This window comes from Cynoglossus semilaevis, chromosome 20 (genome assembly GCF_000523025.1).
Source record: "Cynoglossus semilaevis isolate Cse_v1.0 chromosome 20, Cse_v1.0, whole genome shotgun sequence".
Lineage (NCBI taxonomy): Eukaryota > Metazoa > Chordata > Actinopteri > Pleuronectiformes > Cynoglossidae > Cynoglossus > Cynoglossus semilaevis.
Window position 1 is genome coordinate 1,606,187 of NC_024326.1, and position 27,931 is coordinate 1,634,117.

The 27,931-nt window shown below is 43.9% G+C and overlaps 1 protein-coding gene and 1 long non-coding RNA gene across 2 annotated transcripts; one reads left to right on the forward strand and one right to left on the reverse strand.

Annotated features, from left to right (window-relative positions):
• The first annotated feature begins 257 nt into the window (after positions 1 to 257).
• LOC103395907 (ephrin type-A receptor 4-like) lies at positions 258 to 27,892 on the forward strand. The gene is made up of 19 exons (XM_008333758.3): positions 258 to 712; positions 2,287 to 2,354; positions 5,008 to 5,205; positions 5,826 to 5,936; positions 6,345 to 6,699; positions 15,451 to 15,606; positions 16,312 to 16,839; positions 19,612 to 19,736; positions 19,878 to 20,037; positions 20,149 to 20,260; positions 21,211 to 21,269; positions 21,434 to 21,547; positions 21,637 to 21,822; positions 21,906 to 21,967; positions 22,302 to 22,511; positions 22,603 to 22,779; positions 24,393 to 24,580; positions 24,680 to 24,865; positions 26,883 to 27,892. Exons 1-19 carry the CDS (start codon positions 571 to 573, stop codon positions 26,998 to 27,000), a joined length of 3,255 nt encoding a protein of 1,084 aa, XP_008331980.1. The 5' UTR covers positions 258 to 570; the 3' UTR covers positions 27,001 to 27,892.
• Positions 1,458 to 4,432, reverse strand: LOC107990159 (uncharacterized). Its single transcript, XR_001761718.2, has 3 exons — positions 3,933 to 4,432; positions 3,254 to 3,375; positions 1,458 to 1,960 (listed from the first exon to the last, which is right to left on the reverse strand). It is a non-coding gene; the product is annotated as an uncharacterized LOC107990159 (long non-coding RNA).
• Positions 27,893 to 27,931: the final 39 nt, after the last annotated feature.

Below are 27,931 nucleotides of genomic sequence, written 5' to 3' on the forward strand. Positions count from 1 at the left end.
AGAGACAAGAAATGAAATTTTACTGAAGTTTGCAGCTAACGTTCCATATACCACATGTCCACTGGTAGATACCAGATGTGGGCCACTTATATGGCCCATGTATCACTATTGTGTATAGGCCATGAGATCAGCTACAATACTGACTTGAGTATCTCACATGTAGTACTGAACTGGCTGCCCCTGGTACTGTAATATTCCACTGACCAGTGTACTACAGTACCAAGACTCAGACATTTGTTTATATTAGTATATGAATCTTTTATATTTTAAAAATAAACCCAACCTCTACTGCACACATAAGTTACATTACTGAGACACTGAGGGTCTAATTGTTCTCGGTAAATATTTCCACGGAGCATGGAACGATTAAAAAATATATCCATGTAATACCAAACACTAAGGTGACCACCTATCCCTAATATGGACCACATCACCGCCTGTCATTTGGCTCCTGCCATTTCAATTACCATTAGGGGACGCATCTGAGTGGAAGAGACCGCCCCGGTATCCGCTGCTGCATCCAACACACTCTCACACTTGACTTCATTCACACACACTTTTCCCACCGGGATGGAGCTGCCAGCGCGCACAGCCAACGTCGTTCACTTGCGCTCACACATGGCTGCAAATATATGGCGATTGTTTTACACTTGTATCTGGATTACGACACTGGTTGCGGGTTCGAGGACACGGATTTATCCACCGAATGAAGGTGAGTGGAGAAGGGTTTGGATTTCCAGGAGCTGCGCCGCGACGCGCTCCTGGAAGTCGGCAAGAAATGCGCCGTCCGTGCGCGTCTCTTTCCGGGATGGGAAAAAGTAGAACATTTGGATGAGATGGAGAAAATGTAGAATATACCTGATTGTTGTAGAGTGGAAAAGTTGATATTTGCTGCACAACCAATGAGAGAATAGAAATCTCCGTGGAGCCCAGAGCTGACTGGATGCTGTCAGGAACATCCCTTCTCCCAGTGTTTCTCGTGTAGACTCACTCCTGTCTCCTTGACTGTAAACATGGTCTCATCTGTTCTCACATTAGACATTAAGTCAGACCTTTGGTGTCAGTTTGCAGCAGTGTTGACTCCTCAATCACTTGGGAAAGACTTTTGATTCCCTGTCTCTGTCACCGGGATTTAGATTTTGTGGATTTTTCTGAAATTGCATGAAGTTATAAATTATTAATTTTTTTTTATTTTTTTATTTTTTGGCTTTTGTGATTTACTGACATGAAGATGTCCTCCATAGGCTTTAGTGTTTCTCAAATTGAGGGATGCAGCCCAGTAATAGTTAAGAGTAAAGTCTCTGGAGTTGGATACAGATACAGGATGTGCATACATTTTTCTCTTCTTGCAGTATCTTTAAATATTATCTTTATTATGAAACTCTTTGAAATTGATATATTGATATATTGCCCTACGGTGTTCTAGGTAAAACAGACAGCAGGATATATTGCCCCACGGTGTTCTAGGTAAAACAGACAGCAGTCAGGCACAGACAGGACGGGCAGAAAAAAACCCTCAGTAATAATAATAATAATAATCCGAATTCAATGTGTCAAAGCATTAACCATCAGTCACTTAGACGTGTTTTAAAAGTGTCCACTGAGCCACAGCACTCTAAAAATGATTCCATTTATAATCTCTTCTTTGTGTCTCTTCGTAGCTGTGGTGCAGAGAGAAACAATAAGTCCTGAGAAAAAAAAAATCCTTCCAACAGATGTGCTGTAGGTTCAGTGATACGAAGACAGCAGACCTGGGGCCGTCTTATAAATGAAGACGTGCCAGTGCTTGAATGTGCAAGTGTAGATAAGAGTCCAACATCAGTACAGTAGACAGTAGTCTTCAAAATGAAGAGTCATTTCTCAGGCTCTTTGACGAACTGTAGCCATGGCTGCATCACATCACCATCACACCACACCATGGTCCAGGGAGATGATGAAGTAGGACTGGTCAGCTTCTCACCTACACCAATGAGTCATGGAAGAACCAGAGAGAAACAAAAAACATCAGTTACAACAGGGAAATCAATGAATCTGAAAATCTTTAACAGACATTTTCAATTGTAGGGTTTTTTTTTCTTTTCTTTTAGTGTTGTATTATTCTAACGATGATGTTTGGAATATTTAATCAGCTGGACCAAGGTTGATTAGCATCACTTAGAAAAACTGGCTGTGAGTGATTCTAATTGAATTCAACTGTCTTAAACTGGTCGATCACTTCAAACACAGTCATACTCAGCGCTGCTTTTCTTCTGAAACCATGTGAATGTTTTCATGTGTTCACTCTAGTGACCCTGCTGGACACCAGGACAGTGCCAGGAGAGCTGAAATGGGCAGCCAGTCCTTCAGAGGGAGGGGTGAGTGGGAAAATATTTTTACTTCTTCACAATCTTCACCGTCTTTGAGTGGGATCAGTCCTTCAGAATCCCCCCCGGTCCCCCACTCTCTCTCTCTCCCCCTGTCTCTAATACACACACATGGTCTGGAAACTGTAAATAAGATTTTAAAATGTGTGGTTGTTTACCAGGCTTAAGTGCTAATGTGAAAGTGCTGGCGTCGAGAGTTTGGCACGTAGAACGGCAGAAACCAGCTTGGTGGTGGGTGTCGTCTTTAAAGGAAATTTACTGCCAGGCTTTTGCCAGGAAGAATCCTGGAAATATCTTTTTGATTTCCATCTCCTCTCATCTTTTTGTACTTTTTATCGTTGGCAAGTGTTTGTGGTTGGAGCGTCTCTAGCCTCATCCTCTCCCTCCGTCCTCCGTTTGCTCACTGTCTCTTGGCTCTGTGTCGGTGTAAGAGTTTTTTTGGTGAACTTGACTTGTTTTTTCTTCCTCCTTTGGTCAGCGTGCTCTTATTCTCTTACGAACGCCCTGATTGACAGGGTCCTGGTCTGCACGCACTGAGCTTTTGAGTACAGGCACCTCCCCCCTGCCCCCCCCCCCACCCTCCGCGTCCCTCGGTGACACACACATACAGACAAAACACCATTTCTGTATAATCGGGGCAAGTGCAGCGCAGTTTTACCCCCTGACAGCTGTGATTTCTGTCTGTTGACAAAGACACCGAAGGAGACCAGACGAGGAGGCATCGTTCAGAAGACAGCTTTCTGTGGCTCTCTTTTTCATCAACACACACACACACACACACACACAGGCCCCTCATCATTCATCTACATTTGTTATGGAGCCTGCACTAACATCTGAACCAGAACCTTATTCCTCACTCCAACAAAAGCCGGTCAGAGCCTAACCCTCACCTTAACCCAGCTACACTTCACATCTTTATCCCAGTTTCACCACAGTCTCTCTCTCTCTCTCTCTCTCTGAGGTTCTGCCTCATTAAGACCAGGTTTTTTTGACCAAATCGTGGCTACTTGTCCTAAAAAAAGAAAAAAGAAAAAGACAGATGGAGTTCTAAACACACCACAGAAATGACTATATATGCATAAACTCACAAAAAGGTCATAGAGTAAACGTCCTGAACGCCCACTCCACACAAGGAGGCGCTCATTTTAATCAGGTCTATATGCTGTTAATATAGCATTTACCAACCGACAGTTGAACCAGAGAGTTGGACGAATGATGAGGAGGGAGAGGGTGTTTTTGGGGTTTTTTTCTGCAGCCAGTACAAAATGTGATATTTAACAGCCATGAGACAAATTTGCTGGAGTAGAGGAAACAATAGCTGTAATCAATATTGTAATGTATTGTATGAATATGATAACACATAAAAATGAAATAGACCTTCTACTGTATGTCTGATGTTTGAATTAATACGAATCATATGGATTTGAAGCTTTAACTTCTGTCTTTTAAAGAGTGGGTTTTTTTCTAAAATTAGCTTTAATGCTAATAATCACTATCTGTGAGTAAGCTGTGTGGGCTATTGTGTTGGAATCTGAACACACACACACACACACACACACACATGCTCACACAGCTGCAGACCCTCTTCTCTTTATCCCCCTCTCGACATGGTGCATTTTGTGTGTATACAGCTCACACTTGTCGGCAGCAGGCATGTTATTATTCAGCAGCAATAAAAAGGTAATTTAGTTTTTGGGCGGTTTAGGGATCATTTCAGGGGTCACAGTACAGGGCAGGTTTGTATTGAGATGGATGAAGCTGTACAGCTTCAGTCGGCTGCACTTTTCTATAAAAATCCGACTAAAACCTCGGATTCCCAACAGTTTGGAACCACGACTCACTGTAAGGAATCGTGGAGAACAAAGCCGAGCTCAGCCTTAGGTTTTAAAGGACGACATTGAAAGGAATCAAAGACGCTTTTTAGTATTTTCCAAATGTATTTTATAAAATGTAAAAGAACTTGCTTTTCTGTATTTAAATGACCAGATAGTGAATTGAAGGAAACAACAAAATCTCTCTCCTCCAAGGCTAAGAACGAGAGTTTTAATGACAAATCTACATGGGGTCAAACTAAGGTCACGGCTGTCTGTTTGTACAAAAAAAATCACCACACTTCACCCTTTTACAGATCCAACTTCAAAATCATTACTTTTAACATTTGCCTCCTTTGTTTTTAGTTCTCAGCAAATCATATTTCATGAAGCTGGCACCTTCTCTGCCAAAGCCCTCGTTTCACAAACTCTTAAATCTCAAAGTGTCAGCAGCTTTTTCAAATGTGACCTGCTCGCTTATAGGCAGACTTGCGTTTTCATAGTTGTGTGTGTTTGTGTGTGTGTGTGTTTGTTTCCCAGGTTTTAATTTCCACTAGCATTGCTTGAGAGCACCGCTACTTGGCAGCTAATTATAGGGAGAAGTTTGGAAAAACCTGCTTTAACACATGACACTTTCCCAACTTTGGCAATTAGTGTCTAAAGTTCAGTGATGTCTTTGATGGAGCATCTGTTTTAATGATAGTTCAACTGTTTTCAATTTCATTTTCCTGCTGTTAGCGTTCCACCCAGCGGCTGCACTGGAACATGTTGGAATGAAATCATCATGTTTTTAAATGTGATGTTCATGTTGAGCTGGCGTGTGTGTTCTTCAGTGGGAAGAGGTGAGCATTATGGACGAGAAGAACATCCCCATCAGAACATACCAGGTGTGTAACGTCCTGGAACCCAATCAAAACAACTGGCTCAGGACCGACTGGATCCCACGGTCTGGGGCTCAGCGGGTTTACGTGGAGGTCAAGTTCACACTCAGGGACTGTAACAGTCTACCAGGCGTCACCGGCAACTGCAAGGTACAGGAAGAGACGCTGATAATGTTCTGACAAACTGTGGTGCCCCCTAGTATGGCTCGGGTTTGACTTTATCATTCTAATAGATGACATCAATGGAAAAAAATAATAAAAATATTCAAAGTATTTAATGAGATAAGTTGTTGATTTTTAAATGACTCTGTAAAATAATATTGGGTTTTGGATTCTGCCTACTGATCAACAGTGGTACTGCAGCAAAACTGTAGTTTCAGAATAATTCAGAACATCTTACTGATGTCATCATTTGGTTTATACACATACATAGCAAGACAGCAATCACCTATTATACTGCTTATTAGAAGTATTGTAAATGTTCCTAAAATGCTCAACAGCGCCACCCTGACACTGTAACAGTGTCACTGAGGCTGACGCTGAGGTAATAAACCTGGTGTTAGTCGCTTCTTTTCCAGGCTGTTCACTTTGCGTAAAAAGCTAAATTTTCTAACGATAATTGACTAATCTTGAACTTAACTTGTGTTTTTTCACAAGCACCAATTTCCTCTTGGTCCAAAGTTCTATTTTTAGACCCGATGAGCTCCGATAATGATTCATGGACCCTCCAGATTGTTCCTCTAATGGTCTCTGTCTCTCTATTCCTGAAGGAGACATTTAACCTGTACTACCACGAGTCAAATGACGACAGGGAGAGCTACATCAAAGAGAGCAGCTTCATTAAGGTGGACACAGTGGCAGCAGACGAGAGCTTCACCCAGGTAACGCCAATCAGCTGAGCCGGGGATGGGAGTTTGTTTGGAGTTTTTTTTTTGTCCTCGTCCACTTACCTTAATTTGTTCTTAAAAAACAGCACGGCACTTAGCTGTAATTTCTTTATTTGTTTTACAAGCATTTTCATCACAGACATCTATGCTGCCTTCTCAGAAGAGAGGCTTTTCTCCTGACTGAAATTACATCTGATTTAAGCAGTGGAGACAGTAAATCTGAATTCACCTTTCTAATCAATAGAAGTGAATGTGGAGCAGCGCCAAATGCAGGAAAAGTGAAGATGTGGAGTGAAGCTGTGATTCAGAGGCAACTGCCACTTCACTTTAAACAAACACATTGATTCACTGACACGGTTTACTGCACATTTCATTAATCCGACGGCGCGCCTCGTTCTCCAGGTGGATGTCGGCGACCGCATCATGAAGCTGAATACGGAGGTGCGAGACGTAAAGGTCACGACACGGAAGGGCTTCTACCTGGCCTTTCAGGACGTCGGTGCCTGCATCGCTTTAGTCTCCGTCAGGGTTTTTTACAAAACCTGTCCCCTCACCATCCGTAACCTGGCTACGTTTCCTGACACTGTCACTGGGGCTGATACATCGTCCTTGGTGGAGGTCAGGGGGTCCTGTGTCAACCAATCAGAGGAGAAAGAAGAACCGAAGATGTACTGCGGTGCTGACGGAGGGTGGTTAGTGCCGATCGGTGGATGTCTCTGCAGTCCTGGATATGAAGAGAAGGGGGAAACATGTAAAGGTAAGATACAACAAAATATAGCTTACAGTACATTGGTGTCCAGTACTTGGTCTACTGTCCAAAGGAATTAAATCGGCTAATACTCAGGATCAGTATTGGTCCGATTTTGGTCAGAATTTCAGGATTGAACATTGAAAAAAATGCTCCATTATCATTTAGTGCTAGCTAACACTAACAAAACTGAATCATTTGGAAGAGATTTCTGCTGTTAAAGTTTGATCATATTGAATGACACCCCGTTGGGATGACATGTTGTTTGCTTGTGTCCTGCTCTGGTTTGTCCAATTTGGACTCTTACAATAGGCCGTCTACTCCCCTGCTGGAGCCACTCATAAATCCCATGTCTCTGTGAGAACCCATCATTAGCGCTCGACTAAACGAGCTAGCTGCTAATGAAGGAAAACAGTGACAGAGGTTTGGGTTTGTGCACTAATGAACACCTGCTTGATTATTCAGTGGACTGTCTTCTCCTGTGTTTACCAGCTCATTATGTCAGAAATTAACAATGCAAAATGCTCTACAACACCGAGGCAGCATCTGGGCATCGAGGCAGCATCTACAGACCACACTGTGTTCTACACGTTTAAACTGTGCTGTGTATGGTGGACATGTAAATAGTATATAAAACAATGGAAACTAGCATTACCAGGGAAATGTTTTCCCATCAGACCACAGGCTGTGGATCACCGTTCTAGTAACTTCTTCTATAATGTAGTCCATTGCTACTGTATTGGGATTTTTTTCAAAGTATATTTAATGAGAAGTGGCATTAGAATATTGGATCGCAGCCCTGTGACTGAGGTGGTTTTTGGAATGTGCTGATTCTCTTTCAAGCCAAGAGGTGAATTAGTTTTTTAGAGACAGGGAACAAAGGTTGCTTGGCTGCAGTGGTTCTGTCCAGAGATGTCTCGTAATTCTAGAAATGAGAGTTAAAAAACAGTCAGGTTGAGTTCACATCTCTCTGGGTTTGAATCCTGGAACTGTTAGCATTTAGCATCATCTTTAGCTAAATCCAGACAGTACTGTTTTTGATTTAGCATAATCTTTAGCTAAATCCAGACAGTACTGTGTCCTGTTTTGGTGTTAAAGTGTTTCTTTATGAACAGGCTCTTTTTTAATGCATTTTCCAGAAAAATGAGAATTTTATCACATACTGTAATATTCTGCAAATCAGTGCTGATATGATTGCATCCCTAATGTATTTAAGATAGTTCGTTGTGCCTATGTACAAAGTTTGGAAACACATTATTGGTCTGTAGCTGTCCTTTAAATCTCCTTTTTTCTGATACGTCCAGGCTGCAAACACAGTTTGAAGCTCTTAAGTCTCAGTGTGAGGTGCGCTGACATAACAACAGCCATCTGGACAAAAGTGTCTTTCTGTCACTTACAAATGTGGCCTAAACTTTACAGTAACAAACAGACAAGCTGTTCACACCTTTCACCAACATACATGTGGCGCGGATGACGTGTGGCGTTTTGAAGTGACTCTCGTGATGTAGCGCAGACGAAGACAGAGTGGCAGAGAAGCGGGGCGAACGCCGGACAACGGTTTCGGCGGAGACACAGTTTTACAACTTCAAACCCCCCGCTTCAGTCACACGCCGCAGACACAAAACATGTTGGCTCTCACAGACACATACGCAGATGGACAGAGACCAGTTGAGGGATGGGGGAAGAGCGACTCACTGATCTGCACCCTGGGTGTAATTTATGAAGCCCATCCCAAAGGGCTAATTGAATAACAAACAGAGCCATAACTCAAAGAGAAAAGAAGAGATGCAAAGGGAGATAGAAATAAAAAGAGGCGTGCAGTTGTTGCCAGTTGGCTCCAATAAAGGAAGAAAAGTTCTTTTCTGACGTTGCAGCGCGGACAGAGTGGCCAGATTTCTAGACGTGACAAACGTTCCTCGAAATACTTTCACCCCGTTTGCCCCGTTTGTTCCTGCGCTGAAAAGAGGAGGAGGTTTTTACGGGGGTGGTCCCCAGGGGCTAAAAGATGTTCCTCCTCAACGTTAGAGATTTAGGAGAGACCCTTGACTGTGTAGAACCTCCAGCAGATGTGGAGTGCCATCTATCTACGTGCTGCTCTCTCCTCCATCTCCACACACTCACTGCCTGTCAGCTTGTTGGCCGGGCTCAGCTGCCGTAGTGGAAATCTATCAAAGTCTGAATGAATACTGAATGCTGCTCAGCGAAAACTCTGACCCTGCAGTATTGGAGGGCCGCCCCGATGCTGCTGCTGCTGCTGCCACTTTTTAGTCTGGAATTTGAAGAGAGACAGAGACAGAGAAGGAAGAGCAGAGCTGGATGAAGATAGATTTGGAGATGGATTTAAATGTCCCGTCTAGTCTCCCATCAACGGGGTCAAAAGGCCTCTTCACCACAGAGCCTCATGTGTCGTCACCTATTCAGTCTCACAGATATATTGTGCGGACAGACCGACGCGTCTCAGGCAAATACACCTGTCATTGGCAGCTGTAATGATAAAAAAAATAAAAAAAGTTGCTTCCTGAAGAAAACTATTTTAAATAATTGAGCTTTGTGAAATACAGATTGATGACCACGTTTTTGACAGTCACAGTTGATGTGTTTGCGATATCGTATTGTCCTAGGATTCTGGTTAACGTTGGCAGATGAAAGTTCCCACATGAAAGACGTCTCAAACCTTTTCATCAAATACAGTCACCCAACCTTATTTCAACACTAAACCCAAAGAAATGTAGACTTTTAAAGCAAAAACGACAAGGTTTTTACATAAGACTTGTCTTATAGATTTATTTTGAATTTCATAAAACACTTTAATGCACCACCAGACGTTAGAAATGCTGTTTTTCGGTTGAACTTTTATAGAAATGAATGAAAGGCGGACTTTGTCGACTTTGCAAAAGCAGCAAAAATGTGAGAATTTCATTTTGGGTGTCGACACAGGAGTAATGAGGCAGGAGAGGAAGAGAGGAGACACTTTGAAGAGGAAGAAGGGATTAGCCCTTGAATGGAGCGAGAGGAGGGATTGAAAGAAGGCCACTGACAGCAGAAGGCATCAATGCCGGGGCCAGCCCTCCCCTACTGGGGGTCCGTCATCGGCTGCAAAGGAGACGACTGCGGAAACACAAGAGACAGGGCACTCCCCCTCTTTTTTTTCTCACCCCTGGTTAAGACCGAGGTCGTGACTGAGGCCGATGAAGACGTCAAGACGGTGATTGACAGCCATACACACACGGTGGGAGTCAGGGTTGTGCTACTAAGTGCAGGGTCATGACCGAGTCAGATGAAGACGTCAAGAGTTTGACAGCTGCGATCCGTCTGGGAGGATCGGAAACGAGGGCGAGGAGACAAGAGGCGAGTGAAGGAAGAACAGAGAGAATCTGAAATGTGAACAGTTGGGGAAGAGGAGTGAGGGAGAGGAGCCTGCTCCTTTTTGTCTCTGTCTCCACACAGGCCTCTCTCCTTCTCTCTCTTTCTCTCACCTCTGTTTTTGCTCATGAAAGGAAAGGAATGTTCCTCTGTGCATGTGTGCGCGTGTTTGTCCAGATATCCAGAGAGATTTCACGGTTATGACTCTTTCCAACACACCTGCGGTGCCTCAGCAGCAGCAGCAGCAGAAAAAACAGAAGGCATCCAAACAGATGAAAAGAGGGAGAGAAGAAAGGCAGAAGAAAGGAGAGGCACAGAGAGAGGGATGACAGAAAGAGTCCGTAATCGCTCTATTCAGCTCCTCTAATTATTGCATCGCATTTCTGGACTCCGTACATGTTGGATTGCTAATTTTGTGTGTGTGTGTGTGTGTTTACATGAGTGTGTGTGTGCATGTGTGCTGTATCTCCAATTTTATCCCTAACAAAGCCTTCCCACCCATATACTCGCAATTTGGAGTGTTGCCCGGTAATGCCTAGAGAGTGGAGGGACACACACACACACACACACACAGATTCAAGTGAGTGTGTGTGTGTGTGTGTGTGTGTAGTAGGTGATGATGCAGCCAAAGACATCGGAATGGCACAAGTGATTGTTTAGAACAAGCCAAACTCAGGTGGGGGGAATGGTTAGCATTCCAATATTACAACAGTCTCTCTCTGTCTCTCTCTCTCTCTCTCTCTCTCTCTCTGTTCTATTGTGTCTCCTTCTCCTTGGTCGTTCTTCTTCTTCTTCTTCAGGTTTTTTCTGAATGTAGATGTCGGTGCCAGCTGGAACACGGTGCCGTGTGCAGCTCCCTGGTTTTGGCACCGGCTTCAGCCTTTACCTCCCTGTCACTCTGCCTTCCTCTCATTCTCTGTTCATTTTCTTCTTCATCATCTCTTCTCCTCAGTCAAAATGGGGGTTCTACTGCTGCTGCTGCTGCTGCTGCTGCTGCTGCTGCTGCTGCTGCTGCTGCTGCTGGTGACGGGGGTAAACTGAGTGTGATGGGGAGGAGACTCATTGTTGTAAAGGCTCTTTCAAATGCTAATGACTGCACTGTTGGCTTTAGGCAGACACACACACACACACTCACACACAGTCATACAATCCAACAGTTTTGTGAGCATTTAAATTTAAAGTCGTAGCTTCCACTCGGCACATTCCTCCGGTTTTAAAATGCAAACTGAAGAGATGGAAGATAAGGGATGATTCTGGCACCCGGCTAATCACGAGCGTGGATTTGATCTCTGCCTGGGAGGCAGGAAATTCTTTGACTGTATGAAAGCACACAGTCAGAACAGATAAGAAACGTGTCTGCTATCCTGCATCTGTGTGGGTTTTAATTAACAGGGCATGACCCCTGTGATTAACAGTGTCCCCGCCTTCCAGTGTGACAGTCTATCAATGCAGCCATCCGTCCGTCAATCTGGGCCTCCCTCCATCCATCACAGTGACGGCTGTCGGAACGGGGCAGATAGCGGGAACTTCCTCCCATCCACACCCCTCTGCTGAGAGGCAACAAGAGATGATGACAGATAACACGAGGTCAAGGAGAATGCACACACGGACGTACCTCCAGGAGCAGGAACACACACACACACACACACACGTGTGTCCTAACAGGCTCTTGGATTTACAGTTGAGACACGTTAGTATTTCAGGTATTGAAGGAGCACAGATGCAAATGATGACGGTGCTGATATTAATCAAAGGGCATCTTCTCTTCTGTCGCTCTGCGTCCGTCCGTCTGACTCCTCCGTCTTTCTTTTCCTGTCACCTCCTTATCTCTCCTGCTAAATCAGTCTTTCTCTCGCTCCGTCTTTTCCAGCCAACCTTTTCCGTCGTTCTCCTTTTTGCGTCGAGTCTCTTACTGTTAAACAGTCAAACAGATGATTACAGCGTACTCGTCGACTGTACGTATTTATTGTCATCCAAACTGAACGAGCTCGGAGCAGCTGTTGTTTCCATTAAAACCCGCCGTGTTTCTGTGATGAACATATTCACTTGGGCTTTATTTTGGAAAAAAAGAAGAAGAAAAAAAACATTTAAAACTGTTGCATAAAAACATCTGCCTTAACTGTATAAGGCAAACAGAAGGTCCTGCTCTGTTATGTGTCTCTGCTGCAGAGTTTGAGTTTGACAGAAAATCAATACGATATTTAGAAAGTAAAGTGATGTAATTCCTCTCCCTCTCTGTCCCACTGTTTGGTATCATGAAGAGGAGAGTCAATAATCAGCCAATAATCAGTGCGTGTGTGTGTGTGTGTGTGTGTGCGTGTGTGTGATTGTATTTGGTTCCATATCCCTTTCAGGTTATTGGTCAAGCTCAGGCTCTTGCACATCTCTGCCTAGCGTAGGGTTAATGTTGGGTTAATGGCAGCCTTACTCCAGGTCAGCAGCACTGCCCANGTCCTCAGAGAACAGAGACATAAGAGGGCATTGAAGGATGTTTATGACTTCTTTCTTTCTTCCTTTCCTTCTTCATTCTGTCAGCCGTGCTACAGACAGGGATAGTGAATTGAGTGGGACAGAGACAAAGGCACTGGACTCCCACCTCCCTCCACTCCCCCACTCTCCCCTCAACAGGGCTTCTTGAGCCCTGTAATCAACCTCTAAATCCTCAACAGGTCAAATTCTTTCCCCTCTTTCTCACCCACGGCTGACTAACCCACTGGTTTCCTCCTGAGGTTTTCCCCCGGCACACACACACACACACACACACACACACACACAGAACCCCACATCACAGCGCTGTCAGTGCACACGGGGCTGAGCCACCTTCAGATACCTGCTGTTCAGACTCTACAATCCTCTTCTGTGAAGCCACCTCTTCATGTGTTCTTAGGAGATGGAGTTGTTTCCACAAAGAAACCATTGTTTATGAACTATTAAGTAGAAGCTCCTCACCAGTGACACAAATCCAGTCCATTAATAAGTCACTAATTGTCTTATTGTGATAACTGACTTATATGGTCTTTGATTTCATGAATTAAAACATAATACAATACTTTATGGTCTTCATAGGGATGGAATTATATTTTCAAAGCTGTTTTTAGTTGTAGTACCACTCCAAGGCAGTAGGGGCTGACCTCTGTGATTTTTTTTTTGTTTTTTTTTTAAACAAAATTTTATTGTGAATTATATTATCATTTTTTGCTAATACTTAGACATAAAACCTTTCTATTGCTTTTTATTAGTTCATCTAAAAAAATGTTACAATTATCTAAATAAGATGAAGATATTCTTTCTTTTTTAGGTGTAAATTGTAAGGGGTAAATTGAGGTGGGATATTTTCTGGTCTCCAAATAATTTGAAAAAAATGACATTTTCCTATATTTTCTGCATTTAATGAATCATTTAAAAAAATCTTTTTGTATATTTACATTTCCCCAACCTCAGGACTTGACATCCATCACTTGAAGCCATAATTACCTCATGCTTGTCTTTCCAAATTCACAGGTGTCAAACTGGGGGGCGGGGGGGCAGTGATGTCACGTCATGTCTAAAGCCGTAAACAGTGTTAGCCAGCTACTGAGTCTTCTCCGTTTGTTGACATAAAGAGTGACATGGGGAGGCACAGTTTAAGTGGAGGTCGAGCAGGAAGTGCCAGAGTGAGCAGATGATGGTTGTGACAAATGTGAAAGAGCGGACAAGTGAGTGTGTGAAAGAACAAACGTACGAAGGCTCACACAGATGGGACAGGATGGTCGCTGCGAGAAGATTACAGAGGAGACTTCCTCTCTGCCTCTCATCTACTGATGAGAGTATCATAAAGCATACTGACACACAGTGACACACACACACACACACACACACCATTCCAACATTCCAATCCACTCCCTCTGGGATGTCTTCATCTCCCTTGGAAATGTAAAAAAAGGGTTGGAGAAAAGAGGAGGGAGCCAGCAGAGATGCTGGGACGGTGAAAGGAGGATGAATAGGGTGTGATGATGAAAAAAGGTGTTGAAAAGAATGATTGCCGTCGAAACAAACGAAGGATTTCCTCCTGACATTAAAGCGAGTGGAGCTGGCGCTGAGCAGCCGCGCTCTGCCGTCTCCTTCTGCTGCACCAGTGGATGTCAAGCGGTATAATTATGCACTCATTTATCGTATTGTTGCTCTGTCAATGCACAAACTCCTTGGTATACAGAGAGACAATTTTGCCTCCCGTTTCCTCCCCCAGCCGTCTCTGCCTCACCCTCTCTTTGCTGCTGTTTCTCCTCGTTCTTATAAATAAATGTCACTTATATTTGTGGGGGCTGCCAAGTGCTGTGTGGTTTTCATCTGGAGATCCTGATTTGTGTGTGTGTGTGTGTCAGTGTGTGTGTGATAGTTGTAGCAAATCATCACGTTTTCTTTTATGTGAGATTTTTTTTTTTTTTTTTTTTTTTTGCTCGTGCTCCTAAAGCCATATCTGTTTCACTCTTTAGACCAGCATCCACCTTCACTTCCTGTCTGCACACAGACCTGTGTGTCTGTACATGCCTTCATTAACCGACCCACTGGCCTGTCTCTGGAATCAATGCAGAACTCAAAGGTGACATCAGGGGTCACAGGCCAGTTGACCAACGTTGGCGTTGGATGCACTGAAACGTACTTCCTGTGAACTGTAATTATCACAGGGCTGGCCTTCAGCTGAAACACACATTCTGACCACTGGCATTTGGTCAAAGTGCATGAATGAATGAATTCAGTTTATTTGTCTCCTTATAAAACATTAGCTCACCTGGTAAATCACCACAAACAGGGGTTTGGCTATGGAAAAACATGTATTTTTAGTTTTACTTATCAACTGTGATTCTTTAATCCACTGATTGTTTTGGTTGAACTTCTCTGTCTGTCAGCTGTGTAGCCGTGGTTTGTGGTTGGACAGCTCCTCTGTGACCGTACAGTGAACCTCTCTCATGTTCCCATCAAACCAAAACCTTTCAGGAATAGAGATTTAAGACACACCAATTAAAATGTTGTGCAGTTTTCTGCATCTTTCAGACCAACGTGCTGGAGAGTGAATCAACACTGACTCTAATTATTCACCGTGGTTCAGTGGCGTCAGCCCAAACCAAACGTTGCAGGTTTTGTTGAAGTCCTTCATCCATCTTCAAAGTGTTTAGAGATCAGTTGTCAGGATGAAAAACAAAAAGGTTCATGTCACTATTTAAGAGCTTTGTGGTTTTCTTGTCTTCTCACTTGTAATGACGTGTGTGTTACCACAAAAATTTCAAACAGGTAATTTGATTAGAAGTGGTTTTACAACGTCCTCTCTGATCCAAGATTAAATCAACGTCAGTACATTTGATTTTCACGTTGCAGACTTCTCTTTCTGTGATGTAACATCAAACTCCTGTCTCTGTGCAGCCTGTCCTCCTGGTTTCTACAAGGCCAGGTCCTCGGACCCTGAGTGCTTTAAGTGTCCCCCGCACAGCCACTCGCTCAGAGAAGGGGCAACGGTCTGTGACTGCAACACCGGATTCTACCGTGCCAGCAGTGACCCTCCGTCCATGTCCTGCACCCGTAAGGACACTCACTAACACAGTCTACTGAGACAATGCACGACAAAACACAGACGATGTGTTTTTACTACAACCAGTTAGCAGGCTGAAGGACGGCTGTTGTTGTCCCACCACTTAATCCAATACCAAACAGAAGGAGAAGCAAACCTGTCTGAATGACAAGCCCTGTTTCATGATCCTATTACTTATGACTAAGGCACCATCTCCATCCTGTCTGGGAATGATAACTGAAAAACTCCTCTCCCTCTCCCTCTCCCTCTCCCTCTCTCTCTCCCTCTCCCTCTCCCTCTTCCTCTCCCTCTCCCTTTCCGTCTCCCTCTCCCTCTTCCTCTCCCTCTCCCTCTCCCTCTCCCTCCGTCTGTGGAGGTTTTTCTGGTACAGAGTCAGAGACCATGGTCTATGTGTCATAAACTTAATTATGCCTATATACAGCACATGGTTTCTTTCTCCTGGGAAAAATTAACACGCACGCACACACACACAGATGCCACAGAGGAACATCCAGCCCATCAAAAACACCACTGTACAGTATGGTTTCTGTCTGATGCCAGATGTCTACTTATCAGCCTGTGTCAGGAAATATTACACCCTCTCCAAACTTATGTTCATTTCATCTTTTCCCCGTATATGTTGTCACGAGTTTGCAGATTTGCAGCAGTCCGCGTAAGTTGTGGTGTGACTTTTTTTTTTTGGTTGTCTTCCCCAGAGCCACCCTCGGCCCCACAGCAACTCATCTCAGTCGTGAATGAAACCTCAGTGGTCTTGGAGTGGGCCCCCCCTCGACGGCTGGGGGGGAGAAGTGACACTAGCTATAGCCTGGAGTGTCTCATCTGTCAGACAGCGAGCCACAGTCAGACCGGCGGTAGAGTCCTCCCCAGGAACCGCAGCATCACTCAGCCTGAAGTTCGGCACAATGGTTTGGGGATGCAGTCGGACCAAGGGATTGTAACGTCGGAAATCCAGCCCGGGAGAGGGGTCTTCCAGAGTAGACCAGTGCCGGGAGAGTACTCAGGACTTGGCTCTGGCTCGAGGTCTCAGACCTGCCTGCCCTGTGGCCCAGATGTGTTTTTCTCTCCCGGTCAGACTGGCCTGAAGTCCACCAGGGTGGTGGTGAGTGAGCTGAGGGCCCACACTCACTACACCTTCATTGTCCATTCACGCAACGGGGTCTCCCAGGCCAGCGGTGCAGGGGCAGCCCAGAGTGCATCTGTCACTGTTACCACCAACCAAGCAGGTGAGGAGTGACTGCGTCTGCACACGTACTGCACTGAGAGAGTGAGATACAGGAAATGTACTTGTCAGATTGTTGTAGTTACAAAAAATAGGATTACAAAAGCCGGTCGCACTCAGCACAATACACTTTGCTGTTCAGTGCATTTGGGTCCACAGGGGACTGGAGGCCTCTGGAGGGATGTTAAAAACATTACTATACAGATCAGGTTCTGTGTGGTATGTGCACCAGACCTATAGTGCCTACTTTGACACTTCTGTGCTGAAGAACAGCTTTGCAGATTTGAAGGTGAATGATCGGTGATTTTTTTTTTTGGTTTCAAAGCACAAAAGAAATCCTTTAGCACACGAACGTCAAGGTCAGTTGTAGCTAGGGCCGTGATTTTTGACATACTATGTTGCGTTGTGTTATGGAAAGTTAATTTATTTCATATATTATTTAGAATAATTCTTTGTTTAGGCTAAAACATACAATAATCAAGTACAAATACACGGGGCGCTGTCTGGAATTCTGTGCCCCATGGACAGATGTTAGCTCGTACCACCCATAATGAACACGTATTACGTTGTGTCTTTTCATCTAATTGTGTCTATACAATGCAAAGCTAATAGCATGTTAGCATGACTTCTACTTGTACAGTCCAATTGTCGTCCAAACTTCCACGTGTCATTTTCAGATACTGCAACATTCTTTCCTATATCTTTAATTTTCACTCCTCGTGCTCCAGTCCAAAAACATGACCTTTAGCTCAACACAAAAGCAGGAAAGAAATACACACTGAACAATGATTCAGCAGTGAAGACACCCCCACAGTCGTCATGCTGGCACATACTCACCATCACTCATACTATCACAAGAATATAATGCTGGCCTTTGTTTTGTTTTTTGTGTTGAATTATTTTTTTTGATCAATTACCTTCTGTGGAGAACTTTGTTTATAGTTGTCACAAACTGTACCTCAGTACAGGTAGGTGACTCACTTTCTCCCAATCAAATCGTTGTCGTGTCTCAGTCTGGCATATGTCACTGTGACGCTGAGAGGAAAAGCCTGCAAAATACCTCGAGAACTAATTTAAATGTCAGCTCAGGAACTTTCTCAGAAGCAAAGTGGACCTAACTTTCTGTGTAAAGCAGCTGTGTGTTAAAAAACAAAGGTGTGTTTCAGAGTTCCCTCCCATGTTTCTGGACTACATTACACTCCTCGCTGTAATGAAGAGTTCCCATGTTGAGCAAAAAACACTCAAGGACATGTTGAGCACAGAGGCAGAGACGGCAGCTTCTCCAGTAACAAGATGAGCGCATGTAACGCAGCTTTAAGACACTTTCCCTGCTCTCTCAACTGGAAAAGTGTTCTTTTACTCTCACTGTCATAGCTGCCACAGTGATTACTCTGTCCTCCTACACCCAACATCCACACACTTAATTGTAGGAATGTTCCCCAGAGGGTGTCAGAAAATACTTGTGCAAATGTAAATCACTGACTTAAATACAAACGTACAAAGCCGGTCGGAGGGGAAGTAGAGACAATGAGAGACGACCCGACGCAGTCAGACAGACACATCACTGCCCCACTGTGCGTCTCGGTGGTTCATTTCCCAACTATCGGCTCTTGACTGGGAAACAGTTCCAAAATGGCGTGTTACATTTTAGTCGCAGAGGTTTGTCAGCTGGTGTGCGGCGTTTCATCACACTTTCTGGAGTGTGCGTTACCGCTTGCGTGGCCGATGCGAGGCAGTCCACAGTGGCGTGTAGAAAAGGAGCACACCTGCTCGGTTCCAGGTTCCCTCTCGGGAAATAACTTAGCATGGTGCATAAAGAATGTCTGGGACGTGTCACGTCCAACCTGTGTCACCATATGGTCCGGTGTCATATGAACAACCACAAAGAGGGACAAACACCATAGAGGTATGAACAATGAGGCATGTAAGAGGAGAGAGAGACAGAGAGACAGACAGAGAGAGACAGAGACAGAGAGAGAGAGAGGGGCCTTGTTGCTGTGAAACGGACAGGAATGAAATGTAGGTCAGTTCTCAGGTGCAGGGTTGATGGACTTGTTGACAAACAGGAGGAGCCACACTTAGCTATAGCTATATTACACCTAAGAGCATTGTTGATGTCATGTGTACTGGGGCAGCGGTCCTCCACCTTTTTTGTACCACAGACCTGTTGGTGGGTACTGACCGTTACTGAGGATCAGTTGTTGAGTAATCATTAAAGATCATTACATTTTCAAAATAAAACACATTTTAAACTTCTGTCAGAATTGCAGTCTCAGAGAAATTATTTTTAAATGTTGCCAGATTATCTTTAAATTAAGTAAATAAGTAAAAATAAAGTACCTGTTTTTACTGTGTCCCACTGTGGCTGGGTACGGACCATTACCGACCCACGAACCAGGCGTTGGGTATCTCTGTACTAAGTTATGTCTAAGGATGTCTCTTTAAACTCCACCTTGTCATTTCTTTACCAATTGCTGTAATTTATGGTATGATATTATTCAAACCCATGTACTGGAAGAAACATGTAGCTACAGCTAGTTAGCACTGTTCCCTGGAAGAGCTGAAATCTTCGTCGGTGGATAACATTTATATTACCTACTGAGTACTTCATTCATTTTATATTAAAATGATTGAGATATGATAAAAAAGACTTGTCTTTTATTTTTCTGAAGGCAGTCAGTGGACAGGAGTGGATCACTGATTGTTTTGGTCTGACATCATCAACATCAGCGTCCTCGTGTCCTGATAACCTCTTGTTTGTTTTCCTCTCTCTCAGCGCCCTCTCCTGTATCATCCATCCAAGTCACAGAAGTCACCAGACACAGTATGGTGTTGTCATGGCAACAGCCAGACAGACCTAACGGGGTCATCTTGGAGTACGAGGTCAAGTTCTACCAAAAGGTGAGGTGCTGGCGGTTTAAATCCTGTCTGGGATGTCAGTACGTGAGCTCGCTGTTCGTCCGCTGCTGATGGCGACCACAGATTTCCAGTCAGGCCCCGGAAAGAGACCCCGTCTTTTTTTGTCTGTCTGTCTCTAATCAGGAACAGAGAGAGCGCTCCTACCGCATAATGAGGACCTTCTCTCGCAGCGTGGATGTCACAGGTCTCAACCCTCTCACCGTGTACGTGTTTCATGTGCGCGCTCGCACGGCTGCCGGATACGGAGAGTTTAGCGTTCCGTTTGAGTTCTCCACCAATTCAGGTACTCAGACGTTAACGTCCCGACGGTTTTATAGCACTAAAGTATTATAGGTGATGGTTCTAACTCTCTGGTTGGCGGACCCTGTCTCCTCCCCCCCCCCCCCCCCCGCAGATCCCTTCCCTCTGATTGGAGAAGGAGTCAACTCTGCCTTCCTTCTGCTGTCTGTCAGCGGGGTTGGAGTTCTACTGCTTATATCTGCAGCTGTCTTCATCATTAGTCGTCGGTAAGGCTAACACACACACACACACACACACACACACACACACACACACACGGGCTGTGTTTTAGACTCCATACAATGGTACAAACATGGGTGCAGCCAATTAGTGAAGCTGTGAAAAAATTGGGAAGAGCTCCCGTTGTTTGTGGAAGTAACTCCATGGAAGTGAGGTGTGAAGTGAGGTGTGAAGTGTTGCTGATGGAGCCGTTTTAGAGAACGAGCTTTTAGTCTCTCTCACACACGACATCATTCAAAAGAAGAGCATGTGATTGACAGCTGTAACGTCCTTAAAGAATCTAGTTACAGACGTTACCCGACCATTTCATTTACCATTTGACGACATTTTTTATGAAAATGAAAAGCGCTGCAGACCGATGGATTTGAGTGCATGTCCAGCACCGCTGCACCCGCTCCGCCCTAACAAGGGCTTCAGACCCAAACGGCCACAATACACGGCAACAGCTAAATAATGTGTGTGTGTGTGTTACCTGAAGCTTTTAAAGGGGATTAGAGCAGAGACAGTGATAATCCCTTTGTCCCTGCCTTGTCATTACTGTCTCTTCTGCAGCACAGCTTGTGTGTGTGTGTGTGTGTGTTGCTGATGTACACACACACACACACACAGCCTCTGCAGAGTGCTCACATACACACCAGCGTCACACACACAAAGGTGTTTTTGACAGTTTCTTTGTTTAATGGAAAACACCTTTTATCTTGTGCTACCTGAGGCGCCCCCCCCCCTCCTCCACCTCCTCCCCCCTCCCCACCACTCTCCCCCCTTTAAACGCTTTCATCTGCTCGCGTCTTTCCTCTGCTGCCCGTTGTTCTCTGTTCCCACTGAGGCTGCTTTCACTGAGCTAAACTCTGAAATCTCGCCGGACGCCGGTGACAACGGAAGAGGAGTAATCCTGGAGGCGCTCATGTGTTACTACATCTCTATCTTTTTTTAATAGGAGGAGCAAGTACAGTAAAACAAAGCAGGACTCTGAGGAGGAGAAACACCTCAACCCAGGTAAACAGAAACAGAAACAAACAAACTGTGTGTGCACACGTGACAGCTGCTCTGTTTTTCATCTACATCTCACGTACTGTGTTAAGACGTTACACACACCTCCTGTTTCTCACCCGCCTCCTCACACTTCCTTGACATCCTTCACTCCCTCTCCTCCATGGCAGGGGTCAAAATCTACGTGGATCCCTTCACTTACGAAGACCCCGATCAGGCCATCCATGACTTTGCCAAGGAAATTGACGCTAGCAGTATTCACATCGAGAGAGTTATTGGCATGGGTAAGCCTGGCAGACACACACATGAAAACTCAAACCCACACACACATGTTTACTTGGCGCTGACGCTGCTGTTCGCTGCGTGCGTGTAGGAGAGTTTGGGGAGGTGTGCAGCGGCCGACTGCGTGTCCACGGGAAGAGGGAGATCTACGTGGCCATCAAGAGTCTGAAGGCGGGTTATTCTGACAAACAGAGGCGGGACTTCCTGTCCGAGGCCTCCATCATGGGACAGTTCGATCATCCCAACATCATCAGGCTGGAGGGCGTGGTCACCAGATGTGAGTTTGGATTGTTTTGATGTGTGAGGTTTTTTTTTTTTTTTTCAAATTAAACTTTCAAATTTTTCCTTCCATCTGTGCAGGTAAACCACTGATGATCGTCACAGAGTACATGGAAAATGGATCTCTGGATGCTTTTCTTCGCGTATGTACAAACTGTTTAGCTGTGTTGTGCAGCAGCTTTAAAAAGAATCACATTTACGAAATGTTGCTAGTTTATTTACTTTGAGTAAATGGAATTATTTTCCAGCCAATCTGAGCTGACGATGATGATGTAAAAATCCTCAGAAGACCAACTCCTTGGTCAATGCTCCTGTAATACCACATTAGTGTTCAAACCAGTGACCTGCTAACCTGCTGTGATGGTTTAACAAAGTGTTTTGTGTTTTCATTACCTTTTCCAACGGTACAAATTATTGCAATTTGCAGGTCAAATTAATTTCCCGTTCTGTTTTTTTTCTCTCTATTTCTACTCTCAGAAACACGACGGCCAGTTCACCGTGATCCAGCTGGTGGGCATGCTGCGTGGCATCGCCTCAGGGATGAAGTATCTGTCAGACATGAGCTACGTTCACAGGGATCTGGCAGCTCGCAACATCCTGGTCAACAGCAACCTTGTGTGTAAGGTGTCGGACTTTGGCCTGAGTCGGGTTCTGGAGGACGACCCTGAAGCCGCCTACACCACCAGGGTGCGCCTTTGCTTCCAGATGTTTACTGTTTCATTTTGACGATGTGGGTTTTTTTTTCACTCTGACCATGTGACGTGTGCTGCTCCAACAGGAGGCCACGGGGACTTACCTGTCGCCTGGAGGGAAGATCCCCATCAGATGGACGGCCCCAGAGGCCATCGCGTACAGGAAGTTCACCACAGCCAGTGACGTGTGGAGCTACGGAATCGTCATGTGGGAGGTGGTTTCATATGGAGAGAGACCCTACTGGGATATGAACAATCAGGATGTGAGTAGCATTTTTTTTTAATTTGCCAACATCACAAAATATTCTGTGTCATCTATCACTGACTGAAAAAGATAGAGTAAGATTCAGACACAATTCTGATTTTTTTTTTTTTTTCCAAAATATGTCAAGAAGAAATTCGTCCTCTCTCCTGTTGTCTGACCCAGAGCTTTTGACCTCGGCACAATTTATTCAATGTAAATTTTGTCTTTAAAATTGGCCAAGAAAAAAAAAATCATTTTCATACACGTTTAGTTTGCCGAGTATAAATAGCTCAATAACGATAACACTAAATTGCTTCTTGCTGTTATCTCTGGGCCGTGTGCAGCAGCTTTATAAACTCAGAAGTGAATTAGAGTTTCTGGGATTTAAGGCAAAAAAAGCAGTTTCACAGCATATTTGCAATGACTTATCCATCAAAGCTTATTAAGTGGAGGAGGTCAAAGAGACATATGGAAATTTGGAAACGTAATTGATTTCATCTCTGTGACTCGTCTCTGAGAACTTCTCCTAATTAAAGGCCCTGGAGATAATTTATCCAACGCTTTTCCCACAAATTGGTAGAAAACTCTCCGTTCTCTCAGTGGCAGCTCCTGGGTATTGAATTAACTCACAAATAAAGCATCTTTAATCCTCATTTTAAGACTCACTCCTCTTGTATAAGTTGTGCCACCGCACGATGAATAAGAAACATGAAGTGGAGGAGCTGCTACGGCTGAATTAATCCTCATTTTCTGACTTCATGTCATTTGTTTTGCATCAGTTGTGTGTTTGAATTTGCAGCTTGATTAATGTGCCACCTAAATTTCATTATTTCATATGTAAACAGTAGATGATTTATTGTCCGACTGTAAGAGGAAAAGAAAGCTCTGCTGCGTTCGTCGTTAGCCACCAGATGGTTTTAAGACAAAAATCATTTTTGTTAAGATCAGGTTGACTAAAAACAGCAGTGATGGATGTAAATATATCACCTGGAGTGAAATTATTTTTAATTAATTATTAATTAATTTTCTGTACTTTAGCGTGTTTCTAACATGCCTAAACCAGAGGACTGGGGTCGAGTCCTTTTCACTACAGTCGATAGATCCTCCTGGACGTGTGATCCAGTTAGAGATGATGACTCGGTCCACTTTCATACGCAGCCTATCGTCTGCCTCTGAAGGAGACACACTTCACTTTACTGGCATCGAACCAGATACTTCCCAGCAGCCTTTTCTGCATCTGGAAATTAAATTTCCCGTTCTGATTGACGTCTGAAACCAATTTTTAAACTAAAGAGAGAGGTGTGTGTGTGTGTGTGTGTGAATCATTACTGAGAGATGATAAATAACAACAGAGGCTAAAATTCTGCAGAGGTGCCCTGTATTAATGTACAGAAGTCTGTTTTCTGTCACTCAACAATTTTCCACGTGTGTGATCAACAAAGTTCAATCTAATCTAATTTAATCTGGACTACAAATAGTATGGCGACTGGGTGACAGGACTCTGTGCCACCTAATTAGATTATTAGATTCTTTTTTTTCTGTGATCTGATCATTTTGGCTGTACTTTCTCCTCAGACCGTCCAGGTTTCTGCATCTGGATTTCAAACCTTCAACTGTGTCCATGTGTTGTAGGTGATCAAAGCGATAGATGAAGGCTACCGTCTTCCTGCTCCCATGGACTGTCCTGTGGTGCTGCACCAGCTCATGCTGGACTGCTGGGAAAGAGAGCGAGCGGAGAGACCGACCTTCAGTCAGATTCTCAACATGCTGGATAAACTCATCAGAAACCCTGGGACCCTGCGTCGGACAGGAGGGGAAAGGTCAGGACCTCAGTGTGAACCCTGATAACAAGCACAACCCTGCTGTAGTCTTCCTGTGTTTCTGACGTACAGTATCTCTCTCCCGCCCCGCGTATTCAGACCTACGTCCACCATGATGGAGTCAGGGATAAGTTCAGAGGTGTGCGTGTCCGTCGTGCCTGAGGTGTGTGTGCCGCAGTGGTCGGTGTGCGTGTGGCTGCAGTCCGTCGGCATGGAGCGATACACGGAGACGCTGGCGGCGGCAGGATACACCAGCCCCGACAGCCTCCTGACTCTCACACACCAGTAAGTGTAACCACATGAATATTGATTCACTCTGGCATGTTTACACGTCACATCCATTTCCCAGATAAGCAGCGACCAGCAGCTGTGGCGTCCAGACAGGAAATGGTCACACCAAGAACCTGGCCAAGGAAATTCCTGTTGTAAACATGAGACACAGTGGTTAAAAAAAAAGAAACAAGTGGATCACAAAGGGAGTGCTGGTAGAACCTGAGAAATTAAAATAAAAAATATCTACTATAAATATATAATTTAATATTAAATACAATTTAAATTAATTAAATCATTAATATTAAATAATAGTAATATGTCTATGAAGATTCTCAGTCATCCAAGTCATGGTCAAGTTTAAAAAGTTCTGTTAGGAAACTGCATGTGAATTTTCACGTCCAGTTTCCTAACAGAACTTGTCAAACAATAGTAATATGTGTGTATTTTTAAATACTATAATAAGTAATACACTGTGCTATAATAGATAAAGAACAGATTTTCTGTCATATATATTTTACTGTTGGGAGTTCCGTGGACTCTCCAGTGGAACTGGATGTGGTTTCCCGTCAATATCACTTCCCTTTGTGACCACATTTTTTTAAAAGTGTAAATCACAGCTCTGTAAGACAACAGCGGTCGACATCACAAAGGCCTAAACTACATCAAGCTGCAGCCACAGGAGCAGCTCCACATCATGGTTGGAGTTTAATTAGTAGAGAGTGGTGTCTATTGATAGAAGAGTCAGTGGTGAGATATGAGTTCAGAAGAGGCGTCAAGAGAATTAGGGCTGTTGTGGGTTAGCATGAATGCTAAATAAATACCCTGCTGAGGTTGAGTCGATGTTATACGTTGTGAATTGATGTGGGGTTGTTTTTTGTTGCAAGATAATGTCGCGACTTAGGCACCAGAAATACGCCATGAGATCAGGAGGCTGTGTATTTGTCTTACACCCAAATGGTTGTGGGTTAGATTCCAGACTTTCTAGGTTATACGCCACCTCCAGGTACATGGTAAAACCCACAAAACGAGAGTCTCCAAACCCCTGGTTCGTGGGCCGGTGATGGTCAGTGGACCATTTGGTACCAGGCCTCAGTGAAAGTATTAATAATTGATTTAAAAAAACATGTCTAAAAAACATTTTATTTTGCAAATTGTTTTTTACTTAATATTTCCCTAGAGAAGCACTGTACAGAAGTGTTTGGCAAACTTTTTTTTACTCGTAAACGCCTGGGAAACATAATGCGAAACGACCCAACAAAAAATCTCTTACGGGTGTCGCGACCCAGTCTTTGGGATACAGTGCTGTACAGTATGAGTGCAGACCATTTTCACATGTAATTATATTAGAAAAAATGTGCGATATAACTACCATTAGACAATGTTCCTTCCTTATGAGGTGGACAATTATATATATATATATACAGAATTATTGTTTTCTCAGATATGAGAGCCACTGAAAGACTTCTAGATTAATGTTATAATTTCCAAAAGTGTCCCTCGCCTGGGAGACATGTCTTAACATGCCTGGGAGACGTCTCCAAGTCTTATCATTACATCTTTATTAAGCACCGAGTTGGAATTCTGAAGTGGTGACACAGCCAGCAGAAGTGGGAAGACTTTAATGGAGGATACGCAGAGAAACTGTTTTGTTACTTCAGTACTTTTAATTTCTTTCCGTTCTTTCCTTCAACTCACCCATGTATATGAGCATGTAGCCATGTTTTAAAGCATGAACATAGACACAGCTTGGACGTGTTGGAGTAAAGTTCCATTTTGAAAAGAATCATTTTAGGTAGGTGTTACACTCAGAAGGTCCTGGGTTAATAATGTCTGCGATGTTACATTCCTAAGCTGATCGTAGTTGGTTTTACTAAATGAATGCAGTTTTTTTATTTTACTAAGTACACACAGTAGTGTGTATTTAATTTTACTACTTGAATTCCTGAAAAACACTGCACTACTCCATCATCCAAATACTACTTGATTACGCTTCACGTGTCTTAAAATACCTCCGTGTTTGCCCCCACAGGGAGATGGACAGACTGGGAATCATAACACCGACACACCAGGACCTGATAATTGCTAGTGCGCAACAAGAAATGCTGTGTCACATGCAACACATGCAGCACACGATGGTTCCCGTCTGAACTGCAGGACGGATCAAAACAAACCTTTGAGAAGAATTTCATTTACCTCATTCATGCACTTTAGTGAGACTGAACGGAACGCAGGAGGACGAGGGCAGGATTTAACTGAGACGAGGAGGAGGAGGAGGAGGAAGGAGGAAAAGAAAGGCAGCACTTTTGTGAACTTCCCTACAGTGGAATTACCTTTCAACTATAAATGAAAATCATGATGTGGACGTGAACACTTCAAGAGTTTGGAGCTACTGAAGACTCATCCCTTAGCCAGCTCTGTTTTTTTCATGACTTTATTATCTGTTCTGTGAAGGCTGTTTGGTCGTGGTACGCATAAGCAGAATGGCTTCAGACCTTTTCATTTTGCTGCTTTGGGCTTGACTTGAACAAATGTTTCGACTGTTTGCTTGTATGGTTGCCTGAGAGAGAGTGTGTGTGTGTGTATGTGTGTGTGTGTTTTGTGTATCTGATGTGATTCGACGCAACATGGTAACTCCCTTGTCAAGGTGCCAGCTGTCTTAGTGTATTCTGAATATGCAAAGTGATCAGAGAGAGTGGGAGGAGCCAGAGAATGTACCAGAACGAGCTCTTAATAGTTCCATACTGGAGGCTAAAACTAACAAACGCAGATTCACTTCTGTGTTGGGTTTGTTTTTTATTATTATTATAATTTTTCTTTATTTTTCCGAGTTCTTATTTCTGTTGTGTAGACACCTAGACTAGCACGTCGTCATCCGTGTCCTCGTTTATGGCTCTCGTTCCGTGCTAAGAGTTAGCTACATGAAGCATTTTCTTTATTTATGGATTCTTTTTTTTAACTAGCTTGTAAATTGTAAAATAGAAACACTGAGACAATACTGTAATGATTGCCATATTGCATTGCAATAAATGCCAAAACTCATGTGTTTATGTAGGGTTTGTTTAATGTCGCCTGGGACAC

Coding starts and splice junctions, on each gene's coding strand:
- LOC103395907 (XM_008333758.3), top strand. CDS start 571: ATGGAGCTGCCAGCGCGCACAGCCAACGTCGTTCACTTGCGCTCACAC. Junction 5,937..6,344: donor CAGACGAGAGCTTCACCCAG/GTAACGCCAATC, acceptor CTCGTTCTCCAG/GTGGATGTCGGCGACCGCAT. Junction 20,261..21,210: donor GTCTTCATCATTAGTCGTCG/GTAAGGCTAACA, acceptor TTTTTTTAATAG/GAGGAGCAAGTACAGTAAAA.